Genomic DNA, 24,619 nt, shown 5'->3' with positions numbered 1-24,619 from the left:
ATGATGGACTGTCGTTCCTCTTTGCTTATTTGAGCCATAATATGTGCTTGGTCTTTTACCAAATAGAGCTATCTTCTGTATACCACCCCTACCTTGTCACAACACAACTGATTGGCTCAAACGCATTAAGGAAAGAACTTCCACAAATTAACTTTTAACAAGGCACACCTGTTAATTGAAATGCATTCCAGGTGACTACCTCATGAAGCTGGTTGAGAGAATGCCAAGAGTGTGCAAAGCTGTCATCAAGTCAAAGGGTGGTTCTTTTGAAAAATCTCAAAACATATTTTGAGGTGTTTAACACTTGATTCCATGTGTGTCATTTCATAGTTTTGATGTAGAAAAGCAAAACCCTTGAATGAGAAAGTGTGTCCAAACTTTTGACTGGTACTGTGTGTGTATTATATATATGTGTGTGTGCGTGTGCAAAATCTAAATGTGAATCTATACTTTAAATACACCAACCGCCAGTGGGCCCTGACGTATGATTGGTTAGTTACCTGTGGGTCCTGACGTATGATTGGTCAGTTACCTGTGGGTCCTGCAGTATGATTGGTTAGTTACCTGTGGGTCCTGCAGTATGATTGGTTAGTTACCTGTGGGTCCTGACGTATGATTGGTTAGTTACCCGTGGGTCCTGACGTATGATTGGTTAGTTACCCGTGGGTCCTGACGTATGATTGGTTAGTTACCTGTGGGTCCTGACGTATGATTGGTTAGTTAACTGTGGGTCCTGACGTATGATTGGTTAGTTACCTGTGGGTCCTGACGTATGATTGGTTAGTTACCTGTGGGTCCTGACGTATGATTGGTTAGTTACCTGTGGGTCCTGACGTATGATTGGTTAGTTACCTGTGGGTCCTGCAGTATGATTGGTTAGTTACCTGTGGGTCCTGCAGTATGATTGGTTAGTTACCTGTGGGTCCTGACGTATGATTGGTTAGTTACCTGTGGGTCCTGACGTATGATTGGTTAGTTACCTGTGGGTCCTGACGTATGATTGGTTAGTTACCTGTGGGTCCTGACGTATGATTGGTTCACTGGGGGAGGAGTCCTTGGTCTTGTTCTTCTTGCTCTTGCGGTTGGTGCTGGTCGTCGTGGCAACACTGGCCCTCTTCTTGCCGAACACAGAGCTGAAGGAGGGCGAGGTGGCGGGAATACCGATTGTGGTGGTAGTGGTCGCACTGGGGGGGTCGATGGGGGGGTCCACTTCTGAAGAGCGGGAGGGATGAACGTAGAGTTGAAGAGATAGTTCCACAATATTACATTGACATGTGTTTCCTTACTTTGAAAACAGTCTACGGACAAGGATTGACTGCAATCTACACTTAGCTTTTGTTAAACTAGCCACAGCAAACAAATGTTAATAATCAGCATTTTGGGAACAAAAGAATAGATATTGAAATGAAGATATCATTTACCCTCAGCTGAGTCATCCTGCTTCTGCATCTCACAGTCCTCCTCCCCCTCTTCCTTGTTTGTCTTCTGCTCCTCCTCTTCCTCCTCCTCCTCCTCCTCCTCCTGCTTTTTCTTCTGTTCCTCCTTCTTCTTCTTGCGTTTCTCCTTGCGTTTCTCTCTCTTGGCGGCCAGGGCCTGCTTCTTGCTCTCCTCTCTGGACTTCTCCAGGTCCAGCTCCTTGAGGAGAATGCTGGCGTTCTTGTTGGCTTCAGCAGCCTGCTGGTCTTTGGCTTTGACGATGGTCTCCATGCACTGATGGCACTTCTTCAACAACTCCTGAGAGCAAGGCAGGGATGGAGAGTTGGTGGAGTTAGTGGACACAACTCTTTCTAACCCACTGCAATACTTATACAAGATATGGCACATTTGACAGTCAATGATATCCAGCCAACATACAAGCTCAAAGAGTGACCATTCCAAACCGGTGGAGGTGTTACCTTGTCAGCGATGGTGGCGATGTATCTCATACACTCAATGTCTGAGGGGAACTGGTTGACCTCCTTTACCAGGTACTGAACCACCTTTACATGACCCTGAGAAACACAGACAAGGGGAGAGAGAAGATGAAAGATAACTGTAAAATAGGCCAATATTGTTTCAGGCTGGGAGCAGTAAAGGTATGGGGAAGACTGTAGGACCTAGTACTGGAACTAGGTAGTGAGAGGGCCAGGTGTTGCAGAGGGGAAGGGTCATCCTGCGACACAACCTACCTTACGGAAGGCAGCCATGAGCGGCGTGATCTTGCGGTTGTCTGCAGCGTCTACGTCGGCCCCAGCCTGCACCAGCAGCTGAACCACGTCAAAATGGCCGCCGTTGGCCGCCAGCCACAGAGGTGTGTTCCCTTTCTTATTGCGCACGTCAATGTGAGCCCCTCTGGAGAAGGGAGGAAAACCGGGACAAGAGATAAACACAGGTTAAAAAGATGAACGAGAGAATCAAAACATTACCTTTTAGGGAAATTGCTGGCTTCAAAATTAATACTCAGACAAAGACCTTGATTCATTCAGAATGATTGATTAGTTGGTTTAATGCCCACCTGTTGATGAGCAGCTCACAGAACTTGTAGTGGCCCTTGTCTGCAGCGATGGTGAGGGCTGTGTCTCGGGACGAGGGGACAGGAGGGGCGTTGACGTCAGCCCCTTTATCCAGCAGCACCCGGCCCACTTCAGCATAGCCCCCCGACGCTGCCTCCATCAGAGGGGTCAGACCAGTCTACCAGGGGAGGGGGAGGTCAACATCAAATGTACAATATGGGGCAAATCCCTCAAACACTTAGTCAGGCACTGGGAGACGGAGTGACATTTCTCTTGTTAGGATTCACCAGAGCCTATATGTAACTTGGCTCTGGACTTGATATACTGCTATAATATGGACCGCTAACGGTTCTCTCTCCTCACCTTGGCTCTGTGCTCTACGTTGGCCTTGCGGTCCAGCAGCAGACTGACCACCTCAGCGCGGCCCTGGAAGCAGGCCAGAGTCAGAGCCGTGTTCCTGTTGGTCTCGATCTGAGCGTTGATGTCTGAGCCCATGTCCAGCAGCAGCTTGACCGCTGGTACGTGACCGTTCATCGCTGCCAGCATCAGGGGAGAGATACCCAGCTTACTGCCCGTCCTAGAGACAGAGAGAGAAAGAGAGAGAGAGAAAGAGATTGAGAGAGGATTTTATCAATTGGTGAGAGACGTGAGGGACTTTCACTACCAAAGATGCAGTCATCATTCATTTAAATAACCCAGTGCACGTTTCTGATGTAAGAAATGCTATTAGTTGGTCCCGTCCCATACCTGGAGTTAATCTCTGAGCCGGCGTTGAGAAGGATCTTGATGATGTTGACATAGCCTCCAGACGCCGCCAGGCTCAAAGGGGTGTAGTCTGACACGTTACGATGCTCTTTATTAGCTCCTCGCAACAGCAACAACTCCACCACCTAGGAGAGGAGACAAGGAAATGTAAGTATTGTTTTCTCAATATACCTATTTCTGTGAAAGGGGAGTTGATTTAATTTCAATGTGGTGATTCATAGAAAGGAAGTGAGCGTGTACCATAGAATTACACACTAGAAACCCATTTAAATCAGATGTCTGGTGTACCTCTTGTCGTCCCCCTGAGCAGGCCAGGGAGAGGGGCGTGTCTTTGGTTCTCTCTGACTGGGCCTCTATGTCGCCCCCTTTATCCAGAAGGAGCTCCACCACCCCTACGTGGCCCGCTGTTGCAGCCAGGATCAGAGGGGTGAACCCTGGGGAGAAGACGAGGAGAGGAGGGGGTCACAACCAGATATACAGATTCACCCAATACAATGTGAAGCACTTTGAACACTGTATAAATCTTGTCTTGGATGTATGAAAAAAAGATTCCTGATGAATCAGAAATTAAAAGATGGCGGATATACAGGCCCGACTAACATTTAGAATGAACAGTAACTTTGTGTGTTACCCTTCTTGTCGCGATGCTCGATGTTGGCTCCTCGTGCGATGAGAACAGACACCAGCTCCTCGTGTCCTCCGGCACATGCCAGCGTCAGCGCAGTGTCATGGTTACTCTCCGTCTGAAAGGAGAGGGACACACACACACACATTTACAACAACGCTGTGTGTAGGTGTGTCTCAGTCTTAAATGTGTGTGTGTGTGACCATCGGCTTTACAGTATATGAGCATCGATATCCACAGCGTGTGTGTGTGAACAGTGACTTACGTGTGCGTCGATGTCCACAGAGGGGTAGAGGGGCAGTGGGGAGGGGGGTGAGCCCATATTGGAGGGGGTCTGTGACAGGGGGTCAGACAGGGGGGTTGGAGATGTTGTAGTGTTCAACATGGGTACTCTGCTGCCCACCGCTGCTGGAACACAGAAAGAAAAGGAGAGAAAGGGAAAAGTATCTGTTACTTTTCAGGCCTTTCTTCTGAGGAATTTGTGTATCAGTATTGTTCTTTCAAATCAGTGCAGTTGAAGGAAAGGAGACAAGAAGTATTCTAAGGAGGAAATTAGTTAAGACTTGAGATGCACCCAGAACAGCTGTAAGACCACGCAACGCTGCACCCACTCACCTGCCATGATGTCATCCAGCGTGTCTGTAAGCGTCTGAGCGGGCGTAGCCACCATGAGTCCGTCTGGGGCCTGCTGCCCTACCATTCCTGGTCCTAACCCCTGACCTTGACCCTGACCCAGCATCTGCTGGCCCACCAGTACCCTCTGCAGCTCAGGGCTGGTACTGCCAGGGCATGTGTAGTCAGCTGGGCATGGGCTGTACTCAGGTAAGGGCTGGATGGGCACAAAGGCAGTCTGGAGGGGGGGAGGAGGGGGGTGGAGATGGGAGTGGGGGGAGCATAGGGGGTGGGGTGAGGGCGAGGGGGGCAGGGGGGGCTGCAGTCCATCCCTGTAGAGGATGGTGTCCACCTGGGGTAGTTTAGCGTAATCTTCCACCTCGTCGTCGTCATCATCATCATCATCATCATCCTCATCTTCGTCATCCTGGAATAGGAATGAGGCAAACTTCTACAAATGAAGCATCTAAAAGAAACAGATCTCAAAAACAGCAGGAATGTGATCAGGACAGCTTAAGTCTGGAAAATTATGATTAGACACCAGGGGGACGACGGTCGTGTCTCTACCCGACACCAGGGGGACGACGGTCGTGTCTCTACCCGACACCAGGGGGACGACGGTCGTGTCTCTACCCGACACCAGGGGGACGACGGTCGTGTCTCTACCCGACACCAGGGGGACGACGGTCGTGTCTCTACCCGACACCAGGGGGACGACGGTCGTGTCTCTACCCGACACCAGGGGGACGACGGTCGTGTCTCTACCCGACACCAGGGGGACGACGGTCGTGTCTCTACCCGACACCAGGGGGACGACGGTCGTGTCTCTACCCGACACCAGGGGGACGACGGTCGTGTCTCTACCCGACACCAGGGGGACGACGGTCGTGTCTCTACCCGACACCAGGGGGACGACGGTCGTGTCTCTACCCGACACCAGGGGGACGACGGTCGTGTCTCTACCCGACACCAGGGGGACGACGGTCGTGTCTCTACCCGACACCAGGGGGACGACGGTCGTGTCTCTACCCGACACCAGGGGGACGACGGTCGTGTCTCTACCCGACACCAGGGGGACGACGGTCGTGTCTCTACCCGACACCAGGGGGACGACGGTCGTGTCTCTACCCGACACCAGGGGGACGACGGTCGTGTCTCTACCCGACACCAGGGGGACGACGGTCGTGTCTCTACCCGACACCAGGGGGACGACGGTCGTGTCTCTACCCGACACCAGGGGGACGACGGTCGTGTCTCTACCCGACACCAGGGGGACGACGGTCGTGTCTCTACCCGACACCAGGGGGACGACGGTCGTGTCTCTACCCGACACCAGGGGGACGACGGTCGTGTCTCTACCCGACACCAGGGGGACGACGGTCGTGTCTCTACCCGACACCAGGGGGACGACGGTCGTGTCTCTACCCGACACCAGGGGGACGACGGTCGTGTCTCTACCCGACACCAGGGGGACGACGGTCGTGTCTCTACCCGACACCAGGGGGACGACGGTCGTGTCTCTACCCGACACCAGGGGGACGACGGTCGTGTCTCTACCCGACACCAGGGGGACGACGGTCGTGTCTCTACCCGACACCAGGGGGACGACGGTCGTGTCTCTACCCGACACCAGGGGGACGACGGTCGTGTCTCTACCCGACACCAGGGGGACGACGGTCGTGTCTCTACCCGACACCAGGGGGACGACGGTCGTGTCTCTACCCGACACCAGGGGGACGACGGTCGTGTCTCTACCCGACACCAGGGGGACGACGGTCGTGTCTCTACCCGACACCAGGGGGACGACGGTCGTGTCTCTACCCGACACCAGGGGGACGACGGTCGTGTCTCTACCCGACACCAGGGGGACGACGGTCGTGTCTCTACCCGACACCAGGGGGACGACGGTCGTGTCTCTACCCGACACCAGGGGGACGACGGTCGTGTCTCTACCCGACACCAGGGGGACGACGGTCGTGTCTCTACCCGACACCAGGGGGACGACGGTCGTGTCTCTACCCGACACCAGGGGGACGACGGTCGTGTCTCTACCCGACACCAGGGGGACGACGGTCGTGTCTCTACCCGACACCAGGGGGACGACGGTCGTGTCTCTACCCGACACCAGGGGGACGACGGTCGTGTCTCTACCCGACACCAGGGGGACGACGGTCGTGTCTCTACCCGACACCAGGGGGACGACGGTCGTGTCTCTACCCGACACCAGGGGGACGACGGTCGTGTCTCTACTCGACACCAGGGGGACGACGGTCGTGTCTCTACTCGACACCAGGGGGACGACGGTCGTGTCTCTACTCGACACCAGGGGGACGACGGTCGTGTCTCTACTCGACACCAGGGGGACGACGGTCGTGTCTCTACTCGACACCAGGGGGACGATATTAGATACCATGGGGTGATATTTGTGTTTCCATTAGACACCAGGGGGACGATATTAGATACCAGGGGGTGATAGTTGTGTTTCTATTAGATAACATGGGGTGATAGTTGGAGTGATATTATTAGACACCAGGGGGTGATATTATTAGACACCAGGGGGTGATATTACATACCAGGGGGTGATATTATTCGATACCAGGGGGAAAATGCCAGAAAAGCAGAAACTCCTGAATAAACAGACCATCGCCAACAACTCCTAACCTCCTCATCATCCTCTTCTTCTTCCTCCTCCTCCTCTCTGTTCTCCTCGTCAGACCCGGTGTCCGACCCGGGCTGTGGGTGCGTGTTAACCCCTGGTGGTGCTGTGAGGACCCCGGGCATGGTAGTGTTGGCCCCTTCCCACGGCCCTGGTCCCGGGCCCTGGCCTGCCTCCTGCTCTTCCTTCAGGCCCTTGGCCTCCATGTACTCTTTGGTGAACTGCTGCTGGGTCTTCAACTGCAGCTGGCGCTCCACCTTCTGCAGCTCCTTCAGGATCTTCTTCTTCTTCTGGACCTAGAGGACACACGCCACAGGGGGGATCAGACCCATAGTTCTATGTTCAGGTCTCGCTCATCCATTGGATGATAGGATCTAATGGGTCTATAAAATCTATCAGACCTAGGTGGTGTTCATTAGGCACTTGGTTCTGGGGACCCCAAGGTGTCCACATTTTGGGTTTTGCCCGAGCACCACACAGCTGATTCAAAAAAAGATTTATTATTTGAATCATTTTGCTCAGGCAAACACCAAAACGTAAACGCTGGTCTATGACCTCATCAATAATTCAATAGGATCTCTGTGTTCCTATACCTACGAATGATCATCCGTCTGCTCTCACCTGCTCCTCCCGGCTCTTCTTCAACTCTTCAATCTTGTCTTTGGTGAGCGGCTCTCCCTGAATGAGTTCCAGAGACTGCAGCTGGGCCTTCTCTATGGCTGAGATCCTCTGGCCCAGCTCATTAAGCTTCCCCTCTGTCTCCTCCACGATACACTCCAGGGGCTGGCACAGGTGGAAGGGGGGCAAGGCCTCTGCATCCCCGGGCCCCGGGCCGGGACGTACCCCTCCTGGACTGGAGGGGCTGGGAGGGATGGCAGCGTGTCTCTGCTTTGACGAACCTGGAGAGGAGGGATGGGGGAAGAGGGATGAGAAGGATTGAGGGAGAAAGGGATGAGAGGAAGATTAGGTCACACTACAATGAAGTCAATTCCTCATCAGTTGAAGTCACGTCATCGTTAGACACTTTTGATAAGTATACTGAACCAAAATATAAACGCAACATGTTTCATGAGCTGAAAAAAATTATCCCAGAAATGTTCCCTATGCACAAAAAGCACATTTCTCTCAAATGTTGTGCACAAATTTGTTAACATCCCTCTTAATGTGCATTTCTCCTTTGCCAAGATAATCGATCCACCTGACAGGTGTGGCATATCAAGAAACAGCATGATCATTACAAAGATGCACCTTGTGCTGGGGGCAATAAAAGGCCACAAATGTGCAGTTTTGTCACAACACAATGCCACAGATGTCTCAGGTTTTGATGGAGTGTGCAATTGGCATACTGACTGCAGGAATGTCCAACAGAGCTGTTGCCAGAGACCTGAGCGTAAATTTCTCTACCATAAGCCGCCTCCAGCGTCGTTTTAGAGAATTTGGAAGTACGTCCAAACGGCCTCACAACCGCAGAACACGTGTATGGCAATTTGAATGCACAGAGACACCGTGATGAGATCCTGAGGCCCATTGTCGTGCCATTTATCTGCCTCCATCACCTAATGTTTCAGCATGATAATGTACGGCACCATGTCACAAGGATCTGTACACAATTCCAGGAAGCTGAAAATGTCCCAGTTCTTCCATGACCATACTCAGACATGTCTTCCATTGAGCATGTTTGGAATGTACGACAGCATGTTCCAGTTCCCGACAATATCCAGCAACTTCGCAGAGCCATTGAAGAGGAGTGGGACAACATTCAACAGGCCACAATCAACAGCCTGATCAACTCTGATAAGAAGATGTGTCGCGCTGCATGAGACAAATGGTGGTCACACCAGATACTGATTGGTTCTGACCTGGCCCCTACTTTTTTTTTTTAAGCCATCTGTGACCAACAGGTGCATATCTGTATTCCCAGTCATGTGACATCCATAGAGTAGGACCTAATTCATTTAATTTGACTGACTTCCTTCTATAAACTGTAACTCAGTAAAATCTGGGAAATTGTTGCATGTTGCATTTATATTTTTGTTCAGTATAGAACAGGCCAGGCCAAGGCTCCCCGTTCTTAACTGGCCAAGGCTCCCCGTTCTTAACTGGCCAAGGCTCCCCGTTCTTAACTGGCCAAGGCTCCCCGTTCTTAACTGGCCAAGGCTCCCCGTTCTTAACTGGCCAAGGCTCCCCGTTCTTAACTGGCCAAGGCTCCCCGTTCTTAACTGGCCAAGGCTCCCCGTTCTTAACTGGCCAAGGCTCCCCGTTCTTAACTGGCCAAGGCTCCCCGTTCTTAACTGGCCAAGGCTCCCCGTTCTTAACTGGCCAAGGCTCCCCGTTCTTAACTGGCCAAGGCTCCCCGTTCTTAACTGGCCAAGGCTCCCCGTTCTTAACTGGCCAAGGCTCCCCGTTCTTAACTGGCCAAGGCTCCCCGTTCTTAACTGGCCAAGGCTCCCCGTTCTTAACTGGCCAAGGCTCCCCGTTCTTAACTGGCCAAGGCTCCCCGTTCTTAACTGGCCAAGGCTCCCCGTTCTTAACTGGCCAGGCTCCCCGTTCTTAACTGGCCAGGCTCCCCGTTCTTAACTGGCCAGGCTCCCCGTTCTTAACTGGCCAGGCTCCCCGTTCTTAACTGGCCAGGCCAAGGCTCCCCATTCTTAACTGGCCAGGCCAAGGCTCCCCGTTCTTAACTGGCCAAGGCTCCCCGTTCTTAACTGGCCAAGGCTCCCCGTTCTTAACTGGCCAAGGCTCCCCGTTCTTAACTGGCCAAGGCTCCCCGTTCTTAACTGGCCAAGGCTCCCCGTTCTTAACTGGCCAGGCCAAGGCTCCCCGTTCTTAACTGGCCAGGCCAAGGCTCCCCGTTCTTAACTGGCCAGGCCAAGGCTCCCCGTTCTTAACTGGCCAGGCCAAGGCTCCCCGTTCTTAACTGGCCAGGCCAAGGCTCCCCGTTCTTAACTGGCCAGGCCAAGGCTCCCCGTTCTTAACTGGCCAGGCCAAGGCTCCCCGTTCTTAACTGGCCAGGCTCCCTGTTTTACCTTTGCTGGTGACGGGTGGCGGGGGCGTGGTGACGTTGGAGGGGGCTCTGTCTGGCTCCTGGGGGGGCACCACCATGGCCAGGGCCTGGAATGGGACACGAGGAACCTGGGGATAGATGACTGGTCGTAAAACATCAATCACTTTGACAACTAGTTAAACACAATTTCCGTACTGACCATTTCCTGTTTCAATAGCACAAAACTATTTAATGAAAAACATTTAACCTGAGAGGGGTCTTGTGAGGGGGGTGTGAGTTGGCAGAAGTCGGGCGCGGGGACAGACAGGATGTTGTTAGGGAAGTCTAGCAGGTAGGACACCACGTTGGTGTGGCCGCCCTTAGCAGCTTCAATCAGCATTGTCGAGCCGTCCTATTGGAGGAGAAACAGGAAGTGAGTGTAAGTCTGCATGAGGCTTCAAAGTTCTCTTTTTCTATTCTGATACAGTTGTTACTATGACTGAGTTGAACAGACTTATGAGTTTGATGGTGTTGTTTGATGATGGTGTGTGTGTTTTCTACCTTCAGTCTGTGTGTGGGGTCAGGTGTGTGTGTTTTCTACCTTCAGTCTGTGTGTGGGGTCAGGTGTGTGTGTGTTTCCTACCTTCAGTCTGTGTGGGGTCAGGTGTGTGTGTGTTTTCTACCTTCAGTCTGTGTGTGGGGTCAGCTCCGTGCGTCAGCAGCAGCTCTACCACAGCCAGGTGTCCTCCAGCGCAGGCCAGAGACACCACCGTGTGGTCCTTGTTAGCCGTTGCTCTGTTCACATTAGCACCTGGACACAAAACACAAGAAGCTTTCACTTTAAATTCACTTCTAAGAATCAATTGTTTCATAACAACAATAGTTCAAAATGAATGTAGATCCTATATGAGGGACTTGAACTTGTTTTTTAATGCAGTCTAAGCCAAAGAATATTAGAACCAGTTCAAGAAAACAGAACTGAAAATAACAACATTGAGGAATGAAGGAAATTCTGGAACAGAAGGGATATTTTAACAGCAAGGCGCCTGGTAAAACACATTATTTTACATTCCCAAGCGTTGTTTTTTTCAGTACCACAGAAAACACCACCAAAGCAGCTATGCAAAGCACTCACTCTGACTTCACCTACTCCTTCCAGTGGCTGCCATAGTTGGACATTGTTTTAACGAGGGCATTGTAGAGGGTTTAAAAAAAGATGCAGTCTAACCTAACCCACCCTTGCTGATGAGGAACTGCACGGTGCAGAGGTGTCCTGCTCTGGCTGCCTTCATCAGGGGTGTCCTCCCCCCCTCAGACTCATGCTCCTGGAGAACAGACAAACAGGACGTGGATTTTAGGAGAGGACATGGGTCCACACACACACACAGTTTTGTATTGCTATCCTTGTGGGGACCAAGGAATTGATTCCCATCCTAAATTCTATTTTCCTTAAGCCCTAAATCTAACCCTAAGCCTAACCCCAACCTTAATTCTAACCCCCAAGCCTAAAATAGTAATGTCCGAATGTTATAGTTTTACTATCCTTGTGAGGACTTCTGGTACCAACAAGGACAGTAAAACAAAACACACACACACAGACTGATATGGTGACAGGGAAGATAAATCAGAAAGGGAGATGGTGACAGAATGAAAGAGCTAACAGGGAAGATGGTGACAGACAGAGTGAAAGATAACAGGTGTTTGTGTACCAGATCGGCTCCAGTTTGCAGTAGAACGTCAGCCACGTCAGTGTGTCCGTTCTCACACGCGTACGTCAGCGCTGTGTCTCCTGTCGCCGTCGTAGCGTGCACGTTTGCCCCTATAGAGAGTTCAGAGTTCAGAGCAGACCAAAAAAACTAACAAGTCCTGTTAAAAAGGTAGAAGTTGTCAACTTTACTTACAACAGCCATCTAGTTTCTTGGCTAAGGTCTGGAGTCTCACATAAGTACCCTACAAAAATACTAAAGATCAAACAAAGAATCCTCAGTATTTGACCAGCTCCAGGTGTGTATGTACCTGCAGCCAGGAGGTATTTGACCAGCTCCAGGTGTGTATGTACCTGCAGCCAGGAGGTATTTGACCAGCTCCAGGTGTGTATGTACCTGCAGCCAGGAGGTATTTGACCAGCTCCAGGTGTGTATGTACCTGCAGCCAGGAGGTATTTGACCAGCTCCAGGTGTGTATGTACCTGCAGCCAGGAGGTATTTGACCAGCTCCAGGTGTGTATGTACCTGCAGCCAGGAGGTATTTGACCAGCTCCAGGTGTGTATGTACCTGCAGCCAGGAGGTATTTGACCAGCTCCAGGTGTGTATGTACCTGCAGCCAGGAGGTATTTGACCAGCTCCAGGTGTCCCTCCTGTGCAGCCTCCATGAGAGGCGTGGAGCAGCCCAGCTCAATGTCGGCCCCGGCCTTGATGAGGAAGTCAGCCACCTCCAGGAACCCTCCACAGCAGGACAGCGTCAGGGCTGTCTCCTGCGTCTCCTCCGTCTGGGCGTTGATGTTGGCACCTGGAGGGGGAGGGAGGAGAGAGAGAGAGAGATGGAGAGAGAGGTAAGTATCTATATTAGGAGTGAGACTCTCACCAACAGGCCTGACAAAGCACTTCATTACACACAATAACATAGCATACATGCAACATCATTGAACAGTGTGCAGGTATCCATTTATCTGCCAGTTGATTACCCTGAGCCAGTAGCAGGGCCACCATCTCTTCATGACCTTCTCTGGCTGCCTCCATCAGAGGGGTGTAACCTTCATCATTCACCTGGACACATTAAAACAAACACTGTTACAGGACTCAGTGGCTGAATCCCAAAACCCACTTCCACTCACCCCTCCATTTGCACAAGTGTCCCAAAGCTGAAGGAGTGAAAATGATCAAGGGCGTAGGGGCGAGTTAACCCCTCCAATAGGCACTTCGACTGACCCTGCAACGCTGCCGCTTCCACAGCGAAGTGGAATCCCACAAGGCACTGCATTGATTTATGCAATTTCACAAAAGAATGGAGAGGCGTGCCTAATTATATGACACGTGCATTGGTTTGTCTGATGTCGAGACTTGACATGTTAAAGCAAAATTAATACCCCCCAAATTAAACATTTAACTATTACTGAGGGTTAAATCTTGTAAAACAACAGGGGGGGTTTGTTCATTTTAATTTCATGCTTGTTTTATTATTTAAAAATGGAAAATGAATTGAATGGTGTAAGTCAGGACTGTGTTCTGAAGCTGATGGATTTACTGAGCCCCTCGCCACTCTCTGGAAGTCACCCTCAGTGTGACAACGGAGGTTCCTCAGAGCGGGTTGGGAGGGTTTGGGATTCGCCATCTCTGTGTGTGACCCTAACCCTCATTCACCCACACACATATGAAAACATCCACTGGTTTGGGACTGTGTGTTGCTACTCACCTCCTCTAGGTTGGCCCCTCGCTCTATGAGCAGAGCTGCTAGATCTACATGCCCGCCGCAGGCTGCCAGGGTGAGGGGCGACTCAAAGGAGTCAGCGGGCATGTTGACCTGCGCCCCGCTGTCCAACAGCAGCCGTGCCACCTCCACATGCCCATCCTGGGACAGGAAGAGCACACACACACACAGGGACAACATAAGCACCTGAGTTGGTTATGACAGAGTTACACACACAAGCAGGGAGAGAGGAGAGAGGGGCTGTGTGTTGGGTCATATGCTCACCATGCAGGGAGAGAGGGGCTGTGTGTTGAGTCATATGCTCACCATGCAGGGAGAGAGGGGCTGTGTGTTGGGTCATATGCTCACCATGCAGGGAGAGAGGGGCTGTGTGTTGGGTCATATGCTCACCATGCAGGGAGAGAGGGGCTGTGTGTTGGGTCATATGCTCACCATGCAGGGAGAGAGGGGCTGTGTGTTGGGTCATATGCTCACCATGCAGGGAGAGAGGGGCTGTGTGTTGGGTCATATGCTCACCATGCAGGGAGAGAGGGGCTGTGGGTTGGGTCATATGCTCACCATGCAGGGAGAGAGGGGCTGTGTGTTGGGTCATATGCTCACCATGCAGGGAGAGAGGGGCTGTGTTGGGTCATATGCTCACCATGCAGGGAGAGAGGGGCTGTGTGTTGAGTCATATGCTCACCATGCAGGGAGAGAGGGGCTGTGTGTTGAGTCATATGCTCACCATGCAGGGAGAGAGGGGCTGTGTGTTGGGTCATATGCTCACCATGCAGGGAGAGAGGGGCTGTGGGTTGGGTCATATGCTCACCATGCAGGGAGAGAGGGGCTGTGTGTTGGGTCATATGCTCACCATGCAGGGAGAGAGGGGCTGTGTGTTGGGTCATATGCTCACCATGCAGGGAGAGAGGGTCTGTGTGTTGGGTCATATGCTCACCATGCAAGCTTCCATCAGCGCTGTGTGCATCTCATCTGTCTTATGCTCCTGATCTGCCCCGGCTTCCAGCAGAAACCTCACCATGTCCAGATGACCTATATATATAGAGAGAGAGAGAGGGTGCGGAGGAGAGAGAGAGGGTGCGGAGGAGAGAGAGAGGGCAAGGGAGAAGGAGAGAGGGCGGGCGGGAGAAGGAGAGAGGGCAGGGGAGAAGGAGAGAGGGCGGGCGGGAGAAGGAGAGAGGGCGGGCGGGAGAAGGAGAGAGGGCGGGCGGGAGAAGGAGAGAGAAGCAGAGATTGTTATTTTGTTGTCTGAGACTGAAGGTTGCATTGGGGGGGTGATGTGAGCGAGCCCCACATGAAAACATCTAAAACAGTCAAAGGGAACACTTGAATACTCAGACGAAAAGTGAAGAAGACCTTTGTAGCAGGCGAGTGTGAGGGCGCTCTCCTTGAACTCGTTGGAGTGTGTGTTGATCCCGGCGCCGTACTCCAGCAGAACCCTGGCCACCTCGACGTGGCCCGCGCTCGCCCCCTCCATTAGAGGGGTGTGTCCGTTCTCATTGTGGTCCTCGATGTTGGCCCCCTCCTTTAGGAGAACCTTCACCACATCCACAAACCCCCCAGCACAGGCATACGTCAGGGCTGTGTTACCTACAGAGGGAGAGAGACCATATGTCAGGGCTGTGTTACCTACAGAGGGAGAGAGACCATATGTCAGGGCTGTGTTACCTACAGAGGGAGAGAGACCATATGTCAGGGCTGTGTTACCTACAGAGGGAGAGAGACCATATGTCAGGGCTGTGTTACCTACAGAGAGGGAGAGACCATATGTCAGGGCTGTGTTACCTACAGAGGGAGAGAGACCATATGTCAGGGCTGTGTTACCTACAGAGAGGGAGAGACCATATGTCAGGGCTGTGTTACCTACAGAGAGGGAGAGACCATATGTCAGGGCTGTGTTACCTACAGAGGGGGAGAGACCATATGTCAGGGCTGTGTTACCTACAGAGGGGGAGAAAGACCATATGTCAGGGCTGTGTTACCTACAGAGAGGGAGAAAGACCATATGTCAGGGCTTTGTTACCTACAGAGGGGGAGAGAAAGACCATATGTCAGGGCTGTGTTACCTACAGAGGGAGAGACCATATGTCAGGGCTGTGTTACCTACAGAGGGGGAGAGAAAGACCATATGTCAGGGCTGTGTTACCTACAGAGGGAGAGAGAGACCATATGTCAGGGCTGTGTTACCTACAGAGAGGGAGAGACCATATGTCAGGGCTGTGTTACCTACAGAGGGGGAGAGAGACCATATGTCAGGGCTGTGTTACCTACAGAGGGGGAGAGAGACCATATGTCAGGGCTGTGTTACCTACAGAGAGGGAGAGACCATATGTCAGGGCTGTGTTACCTACAGAGGGGGAGAGAGACCATATGTCAGGGCTGTGTTACCTACAGAGAGGGAGAGACCATATGTCAGGGCTGTGTTACCTACAGAGGGAGAGAGACCATATGTCAGGGCTGTGTTACCTACAGAGGGGGAGAAAGACCATACGTCAGGGCTGTGTTACCTACAGAGGGGGAGAGAGACCATATGTCAGGGCTGTGTTACCTACAGAGAGGGAGAGACCATATGTCAGGGCTGTGTTACCTACAGAGGGAGAGAGACCATATGTCAGGGCTGTGTTACCTACAGAGGGGGAGAAAGACCATACGTCCGGGCTGTGTTACCTACAGAGAGGGAGAGAGACCATATGTCAGGGCTGTGTTACCTACAGAGAGGGAGAGAGACCATATGTCAGGGCTGTGTTACCTACAGAGGGGGAGAGAGACCATATGTCAGGGCTGTGTTACCTACAGAGGGAGAGAGACCATATGTCAGGGCTGTGTTACCTACAGAGGGAGAGAGACCATATGTCAGGGCTGTGTTACCTACAGAGGGGGAGAGAGACCATATGTCAGGGCTGTGTTACCCACAGAGGGGGAGAGAAAGACCATATGTCAGGGCTGTGTTACCTACAGAGAGGGAGAGACCATATGTCAGGGCTGTGTTACCCACAGAGGGAGAGAGACCATATGTCAGGGCTGTGTTACCTACAGAGGGGGAGAGAAACCATATGTCAGGGCTGTGTTACCCACAGAGGGAGAGAGACCATATGTCAGGGCTGTGTTACCCACAGAGGGGGAGAGAAAGACCATATGTCAGGGCTGTGTTACCTACAGAGAGGGAGAGAGACCATATGTCAGGGCTGTGTTACCTACAGAGAGGGAGAGAGACCATATGTCAGGGCTGTGTTACCCACAGAGGGGGAGAGAAAGACTATATGTCAGGGCTGTGTTACCCACAGAGGGGGAGAGAAAGACCATATGTCAGGGCTGTGTTACCTACAGAGAGGGAGAGAGACCATATGTCAGGGCTGTGTTACCTACAGAGAGGGAGAGACCATATGTCAGGGCTGTGTTACCTACAGAGGGGGAGAGAGACCATATGTCAGGGCTGTGTTACCCATAGAGGGAGAGAAAGACCATATGTCAGAGCTGTGTTACCTACAGAGGGGGAGAAAGACCATATGTCAGGGCTGTGTTACCTACAGAGGGAGAGAGAGACCATATGTCAGGGCTGTGTTACCTACAGAGGGAGAGAGAGACCATATGTCAGGGCTGTGTTACCTACAGAGGGGGAGAGAGACCATATGTCAGGGCTGTGTTACCTACAGAGGGAGAGAGAGACCATATGTCAGGGCTGTGTTACCTACAGAGGGAGAGAGAGACCATACGTCAGGGCTGTGTTACCTACAGAGGGGGAGAGAGACCATATGTCAGGGCTGTGTTACCCACAGAGGGGGAGAAAGACCATACGTCAGGGCTGTGTTACCGACAGAGGGGGAGAGAGACCATACGTCAGGGTTATATTACCTACAGAGGGAGGGCTGTGTTACCTACAGTTGTGGCAAAAGTTGAGAATGACACAAATATAAATTTTCACAAAGTCTGCTGCCTCAGTTTGAATGATGGCAATTTGCATATACTCCAGAATGTTATGAAGAGTGATCAGATGAATTGCAATTAATTGCAAAGTCCCTCTTTACCATTCAAATGAACTGAATCCCCCAAAAAACATTTTTCCACTGCATCCACTGCATTTCAGCCCTGCCACAAAAGGACCAGCGAACATCATGTAAGTGATTCTCTCGTTAACACAGGTGTGAGTGTTGACGAGGACAAGGCTGGAGATCCCTCTGTCATGCTGATTGAGTTCGAATAACAGACTGGAAGCTTCAAAAGGAGGGTGGTGCTTGGAATCATTGTTCTTCCTCTGTCAACCATGGTTACCTGCAAGGAAACACATGCCGTCATCCTTGCTTTGAACAAAAAGGGCTTCACAGGCAAGGATATTGCTGCCAGTAAGATTGCACCTAAAGCAACCATTTATCGGATCATCAAGAACTTCAAGGAGAGTGGTTCAATTGTTGTGACGAAGGCTTCAGGGCGCCCAAAAAGTACAGCAAGCGCCAGGACCATCTCCTAAAGTTGATTCAGCTGCGGGATCGGGGCACCACCAGTACAGAGTTGCTCAGGAATGGCAGCTGGCAGGTGTGAGTGCATCTGTATGCCCAATGAGGCGAAGATTTTTGGAAGAAGGCCTGGTGTCAAGAAGGGCAGCAAAGCCACTTCTCTCCAGGAAAAATATCAGGGACAGACTGATATTTTGCAAAAGGTACAGGGATTGGACTGCTGAGGACTGGGGTAGTCATTTTCTCTGATGAATCCCCTTTCCGAGAAGACAAGGTGAGCGCTACCATCAGTCCTGTGTCATGCCAACAGTAAAGCATCCTGAGACCATTCATGTGTGAGGTTCATGTAATTGTCAATAAAAGCCTTTGACACGTATGAAATGCTTGTAATTATACTTCAGTATTCCATAGTAACATCTGACAAAAATATCTAAAGACACTGAAGCAGCAAACTTTTTGGAAATTAATATTTGTCTCACTCTCAAAACTTTTGGCCACGACTGTAGAGAGGGGGGGAGAGAACATACGTCAGGTCTGTGTTACGTGTGTTAGTGATGTTTAGATTTAATGCAACCCAATGGGTCGAGATGGTGCATAGGGACATGTTGTCCAAGCAGAAATAAAATTTAAAAAATTGGGGACAAAGAATTATGACAAGAAATAACCAGCCGCACATTGAGGCAGATAGGACCATAAAGGAATGTGTGTATTGGTACCGGTGGAGGACTGTGCGTTGGCGTCAGCCCCGTGGACCAGGAGCAGCTTGACGATGTCGACGTAACCGCCGCTCGCCGCCGCCATCAGGGGAGTGATGTCACCTTTAATCCCCCGGTCCTCCACGTTGGCATGCATTGCGAGCAGCACCTAACAACCAATCACAGCAGGGGTCAGAGCTCATACAATGTAAATGTATGCTGTAGAGATTGTGGGGGACTGAACCGCATTCTGACATAACCCGCAAAAAGAGGACACCTTTCACGGAAGTTACTGAAATGACTTATTGAAAAAGGACGATTACACACTTGCGACAGACACACACACACTGCTCTCTCACGCACACACACACCTGTGCGAGTTCATAGTATCCAGCAGAGCAGGCGAGGCAGAGAAGACTCTCTCCTTCCTCAGTGTGTTCGTTGACGCTCCGCCCCTCGTCTAGCAGCTTCCTCACGGCGTTCACGTCTCCGTCCGAACACGCCTCAGCTAGACTCCGGCTGAAAATAACCAGACTGCTACAATTACTGCCCCTGTGACAGGAGAACACACACAAACACCTACACACTTCGTAATCAAACAGCTACAATTACTGCCACTATGACAAGAGAACACACATCCCTTACATACACACACACACACAGGAGGGAGGAGGGACTCGCTGCAGGAGGGACTCGTGCACTTCACAAAATAGATGGCATCATGAGGTAGGAAAATTATGTGGATATATTGAAGCAACATCTCAAGACATCTGTCAGGAAGTTAAAGCTTGGTCGCAAATGGGTCTTCCAAATGGACAATGACCCCAAGCATACTTCCAAAGTTGTGGCAAAATGGCTTAAGGACAACAATGTCAAGGTATTGGAGTGGCCATCACAAAGCCCTGACCTCAATCCTATAGAACATTTGTGGGCAGAACTGAAAAAGTGTGTGCGAGCAAGGAGGCCTACAAACCTGACTCAGTTCACCAGCTCTGTCAGGAGGAATGGGCCAAAATTCACCCAATTTATTATGGGAAGCTTGTGGAAGGCTACCCGAAACGTTTGACGCAAGTTAACTTCTTGCGACTATAGGGGGTGCTGTTTTCTCATTAGCATAATTTGCATTACAGATTAAACGGCTTCCTACTCAATTCTTGCTCGTACAATATGCATATTATTACTATTATTGGATAGAAAACACTCTCTAGTTTCTATAGCCGTTGGAATTTTGTCTCTGAGTGAAACAGAACTCAATCTACAGCACTTTTCATGATAGGGAGTCAGATTTCAAACATTTTGGCCACTGATCTGGAGTCAGTTTAAAGCTCACTGTAAATGCTATGGAGAAACAGACACTGCTTACGTCTTCCCCTGGATGTCAGTGCGTGATGACGCTTTGAATGGTGTCGATTGCGCAATCAGTTTCTCTATAAGACACCAAATAGCGGAAGTAGCTTCCCTTTGCTGCCTGCGCCTTGCGCGCTAAGGACATCGGACTCGCCTCCTTCCAAGCGTTAGTTTAGCCAGTAATATTTCTCCGGTCATGTTTTTACCCGTTATAGGTGTTAACAGCATCATAAGGTAGTTTATTTGAACCGTTGTATAGCAATTTATATCCTTTTAGTGCGATTTTGAGGCATTGCTTTGTTGTGCACTTTGAAGCGCTGGGCACATTTCGGGGTCCCGGTCGTACGTTAGTGGGCATTTCGACGGACAAGTGGACATCTTTCGACCAAAAGAAGATTAGACCCAAGAAAGGATTCTTTGCCCAAGATTCTGATGGAAGAACAGCTCACAGTAAGAACAATTTATGATGATAAATCGTGTTTGTCGAAAAATGTTAAACGCTTACGCCGCCATTTTGTTTTGTATAGCTTCGCTTGGCGCAACCTGTATTGAAAAGTAAGGATAATTTAAAAAATGTAAATCAGCGATTGGATTAAGAACTAATTTGTCTTTCGATTCCTGTCAACCCTGTATTTTTTAGTCAAGTATATGATTAGCTATCGATTAAACTAGATCACTCAAAGATGGCGACCGGCATTTCCAGGCTTGTTTTGCTACTATTTTCATTGTATAACCACGTTTTTTTATGGCTAAATATGCACATTTTCGAACAAACTATATATGTATGTTGTAATATGATGTTACAGGAGTGTCATCTGAAGAATTCTGAGAAGGTTAGTGAAAAAATTAATATATTTTGGCGATGATACGATATCGCTCTCTTTGGCTAGAATCAGTGCTCGGGTAACGTTTGCGTATGTGGTATGCTAATATAACGATTTATTGTGTTTTCGCCGTAAAACACTTAGAAAATCTGAAATGTTGTCTGAATTCACAAGATCTGTGTCTTTCCATTGCTATGTGCTGTGTATTTTTAAGAAATGTTTTATGATGAGTAAATTGGTAATACACGTTGCTGTCTGTAGTAATTCTAGGAGCTTTGGAGAGATTTGTGATGCTGGCTGCAATGGCAAACTACGATTTATACCTGAAATATGCACATTTTTCTAACAAAACCTATCCTATACCATAAATATGTTATCAGACTGTCATCTGATGAGGTTTTTTCTTGTTTAGTGGCTATCAATATCTTAGTTTAGCCGAATTGGTGATAGCTACTGGTGTTGAGAGAAAATGGTGGACAAAGAAAAATGGTGATTTTTGCTAACGTGTTTAGCTAATAGATTTACAATTGTGTCTTCCCTGTAAAACATTTAAAAAATCTGAAATGGTGGCTTTATTCACAAGATCTGTATCTTTCATTAGGTGTCTTGGACTTGTGATTTAATGATATTTAGATGCTACTATTTAATTGTGACGCTATGCTAGCGATGCTAATCAGTGTGGGGGGGGGTAGAGGCTCGTTAGAGGTTAAACAATGCTACCAAATACTAATTGAGTGTATGTAAACTTCTGACCCACTGGGAATGTGATGAAAGAAATAAAAGCTGAAATAAATTATTAATAAATAAACTATTATTCGAACATTTCACATTCTTAAAATGAAGTGGTGATCCTAACTGACCTAAGACAGGGAATTTTTACTAGGATCAAGTATCAGGAATTGTGAAAAACTGAGTTTAAATGTATTAGGCTAACGTGTATGTAAACTTCCAACTTCAACTGTACTTGTCGGCCTGGCCAGCGTTGAGTGTGTTCTCATGTTTTGATAGATGTATAGATAGATGGACTGGGATGGATACATACTTGTCGGCCTGGCCAGCGTTGAGTGTGTTCTCTGCTCTCATGCGCGTCAGGGCGGCAGCCGCCTCGTCCAGGGCACAGCTCACTGACGACGTCAGCCTCCGCAGCACCTCGGGATCTGCAAACGCTTTACCATCCGCAGTCGACAGTTTACCAATGCCTTCCGGGTTAAAGGTCATCACAGGAAACACAGGCATGGGGGCAAAACCACACCAAAGAAGCCAGGCAGGTGATCGTAGAGGCAAGTCCAGCCAATCCAATGTTAGTAGCGGCATTCATAACAAAAAATACAAAACAAAACACAAGCATGGGTTAGATTCAAATCAGGAAAACAGATTTGACAAGCTTAACAGTCTTCGGTATATACACTGAGTGTACAAACCATGACACATAGTGCTCTTCCATTAAATAGACTGAGCAGGTGAATCCAGGTGAAAGCTATGATCCCTTATTGATGTCACTTGTTTAATCCCCTTCAAATCAGTGTAGATGAACGGGAGGAAACACGTGAAAGTTTTTTTTAAGCCTTGACACATGAGCCATCGATTGTGTGTGTGTGCCAAGAACTGCAACGCTGCCGGGTTGTTCCATGGTCCACCACCCAAAGGACATCCAGCCAACTTGACAACTGTGGGAAGCATTGGAGTCGACATGGGCCAGCATCCCTGTGGAAACGCTTTTGACACCTTGTTGAGTCCATGCCCGGACAAATTGAGGCTGTTCTGAGGGCAAAAGGTGTTCCTAATATTTTGTACACTCTGTGTATGTCTATATGTCCAAAGTCTTGGTCTAGAGGCATTTTCACATGAAGTAATGTGAAAGTATTTCAACCTTTCCCCCTGAGAAGCTTGGTGAAAACGTAGACATATGTCCTCCACCGACTGAACCAGTCCTCACAGATCTAACCCCTGGGGGCTACACGAGAGTCTAAGCTATGGGTTAGGGTGCTACCTAAAGGGAAAAGGGCTGGCTAGTGTCTAGGGGGGTGGCTAGTGTCTAGGGGGGTGGCTAGTGTCTAGGGGGGTGGCTAGTGTCTAGGGGGGTGGGGGGTGCCTAATGTCTAGGGGGGTGCCTAGTGTCTAAGGGGGTAGGGGGTGGCTAGTGTCTAGGGGGTGCCTAATGTCTAGGGGGCTGGCTAGTGTCTAGGGGGTGCCTAATGTCTAGGGGGTAGGGGGTGGCTAGTGTCTAGGGGGGTAGGGGGTGCCTAATGTCTAGGGGGGTAGGGGGTGCCTAATGTCTAGGGGGGTAGGGGGTGCCTAATGTCTAGGGGGGTAGGGGGTGCCTAATGTCTAGGGGGGTAGGGGGTGCCTAATGTCTAGGGGGGTAGGGGGTGCCTAATGTCTAGGGGGGTAGGGGGCGCCTAATGTCTAGGGGGGTAGGGGGCTGGCTAGTGTCTAGGGGGCTGGCTAGTGTCTAGGGGGCTGGCTAGTGTCGAGGGGGCTGGCTAGTGTCGAGGGGGGTGGCTAGTGTCTAGGGGGGTGGCTAGCTAGGGGCCAGAAGGGTAGGGGGCTAGCTAGGGGCCAGAAGGGTAGGGGGCTAGCTAGTGTCTAGGGGGGTGGCTAGTGTCTAGGGGGGTGGCTAGTGTCTAGGGGGGTGGGGGGTGCCTAATGTCTAGGGGGGTGCCTAGTGTCTAAGGGGGTAGGGGGTGGCTAGTGTCTAGGGGGTGCCTAATGTCTAGGGGGCTGGCTAGTGTCTAGGGGGTGCCTAATGTCTAGGGGGTAGGGGGTGGCTAGTGTCTAGGGGGGTAGGGGGTGGCTAGTGTCTAGGGGGGTAGGGGGTGCCTAATGTCTAGGGGGGTAGGGGGTGCCTAATGTCTAGGGGGGTAGGGGGTGCCTAATGTCTAGGGGGGTAGGGGGTGCCTAATGTCTAGGGGGGTAGGGGGTGCCTAATGTCTAGGGGGGTAGGGGGTGCCTAATGTCTAGGGGGGTAGGGGGCTGGCTAGTGTCTAGGGGGCTGGCTAGTGTCGAGGGGGCTGGCTAGTGTCGAGGGGGGTGGCTAGTGTCTAGGGGGGTGGCTAGCTAGGGGCCAGAAGGGTAGGGGGCTAGCTAGGGGCCAGAAGGGTAGGGGGCTAGCTAGGGGCCAGAAGGGTAGGGGGCTAGCTAGGGGCCAGAAGGGTAGGGGGCTAGCTAGGGGCCAGAAGGGTAGGGGGCTAGCTAGGGGCCAGAAGGGTAGGGGGCTAGCTAGGGGCCAGAAGGGTAGGGGGCTAGCTAGGGGCCAGCAGGGTAGGGGGCTAGCTAGGGGCCAGCAGGGTAGGGGGCTAGCTAGGGGCCAGCAGGATAGGGGGCTAGCTAGGGGCCAGCAGGGTAGGGGGCTAGCTAGGGGCCAGCAGGATAGGGGGCTAGCTAGGGGCCAGCAGGGTAGGGGGCTAGCTAGGGGCCAGCAGGGTAGGGGGCTAGCTAGGGGCCAGAAGGGTAGGGGGCTAGCTAGGGGCCAGAAGGGTAGGGGGCTAGCTAGGGGCCAGAAGGGTAGGGGGCTAGCTAGGGGCCAGAAGGGTAGGGGGCTAGCTAGGGGCCAGAAGGGTAGGGGGCTAGCTAGGGGCCAGAAGGGTAGGGGGCTAGCTAGGGGCCAGAAGGGTAGGGGGCTAGCTAGGGGCCAGAAGGGTAGGGGGCTAGCTAGGGGCCAGAAGGGTAGGGGGCTAGCTAGGGGCCAGAAGGGTAGGGGGCTAGCTAGGGGCCAGAAGGGTAGGGGGCTAGCTAGGGGCCAGAA

At 51.0% G+C, this 24,619-nt stretch overlaps 1 protein-coding gene across 19 annotated transcripts in view; it reads right to left on the bottom strand.

The window, feature by feature from the left end:
* Positions 1–24,619, bottom strand: part of LOC129827401 (ankyrin repeat and KH domain-containing protein 1-like) — a 68,097-nt gene that overhangs the window by 19,542 nt on the left and 23,936 nt on the right. For 3 of the 19 annotated variants that reach the window (XM_055888200.1, XM_055888204.1, XM_055888202.1), the window contains exons 3-28: positions 21,917–22,073; positions 19,075–19,237; positions 18,725–18,872; positions 14,914–15,147; positions 14,497–14,589; positions 13,546–13,709; positions 12,818–12,899; positions 12,451–12,642; positions 11,843–11,952; positions 11,362–11,458; positions 10,817–10,944; positions 10,402–10,545; positions 10,177–10,282; positions 7,772–8,049; positions 7,156–7,446; positions 4,498–4,942; positions 4,148–4,290; positions 3,889–4,000; positions 3,546–3,691; positions 3,240–3,382; positions 2,856–3,069; positions 2,495–2,670; positions 2,169–2,331; positions 1,896–1,991; positions 1,422–1,734; positions 1,013–1,212 (exon numbers count right to left, since the gene is read on the bottom strand). In XM_055888200.1, the coding sequence (XP_055744175.1) occupies positions 1,013–1,212; positions 1,422–1,734; positions 1,896–1,991; positions 2,169–2,331; positions 2,495–2,670; positions 2,856–3,069; positions 3,240–3,382; positions 3,546–3,691; positions 3,889–4,000; positions 4,148–4,290; positions 4,498–4,942; positions 7,156–7,446; positions 7,772–8,049; positions 10,177–10,282; positions 10,402–10,545; positions 10,817–10,944; positions 11,362–11,458; positions 11,843–11,952; positions 12,451–12,642; positions 12,818–12,899; positions 13,546–13,709; positions 14,497–14,589; positions 14,914–15,147; positions 18,725–18,872; positions 19,075–19,237; positions 21,917–22,073 (4,538 nt within the window). Of the gene's footprint in view, positions 1–1,012; positions 1,213–1,421; positions 1,735–1,895; positions 1,992–2,168; positions 2,332–2,494; positions 2,671–2,855; positions 3,070–3,239; positions 3,383–3,545; positions 3,692–3,888; positions 4,001–4,147; positions 4,291–4,497; positions 4,943–7,155; positions 7,447–7,771; positions 8,050–10,176; positions 10,283–10,401; positions 10,546–10,816; positions 10,945–11,361; positions 11,459–11,842; positions 11,953–12,450; positions 12,643–12,817; positions 12,900–13,545; positions 13,710–14,494; positions 14,590–14,913; positions 15,148–18,724; positions 18,873–19,074; positions 19,238–21,916; positions 22,074–24,619 lie in introns of all 19 variants that reach the window. The other 16 variants (XM_055888218.1, XM_055888219.1, XM_055888203.1 and 13 more) reach the window with 14 other exon arrangements.

Source organism: Salvelinus fontinalis, chromosome 29 (genome assembly GCF_029448725.1).
Source record: "Salvelinus fontinalis isolate EN_2023a chromosome 29, ASM2944872v1, whole genome shotgun sequence".
In the NCBI taxonomy this organism is placed as follows: domain Eukaryota; kingdom Metazoa; phylum Chordata; class Actinopteri; order Salmoniformes; family Salmonidae; genus Salvelinus; species Salvelinus fontinalis.
The sequence above is the reverse complement of the archived record's forward strand: the minus strand, read 5'-3'. Positions and strand labels throughout refer to the sequence as shown.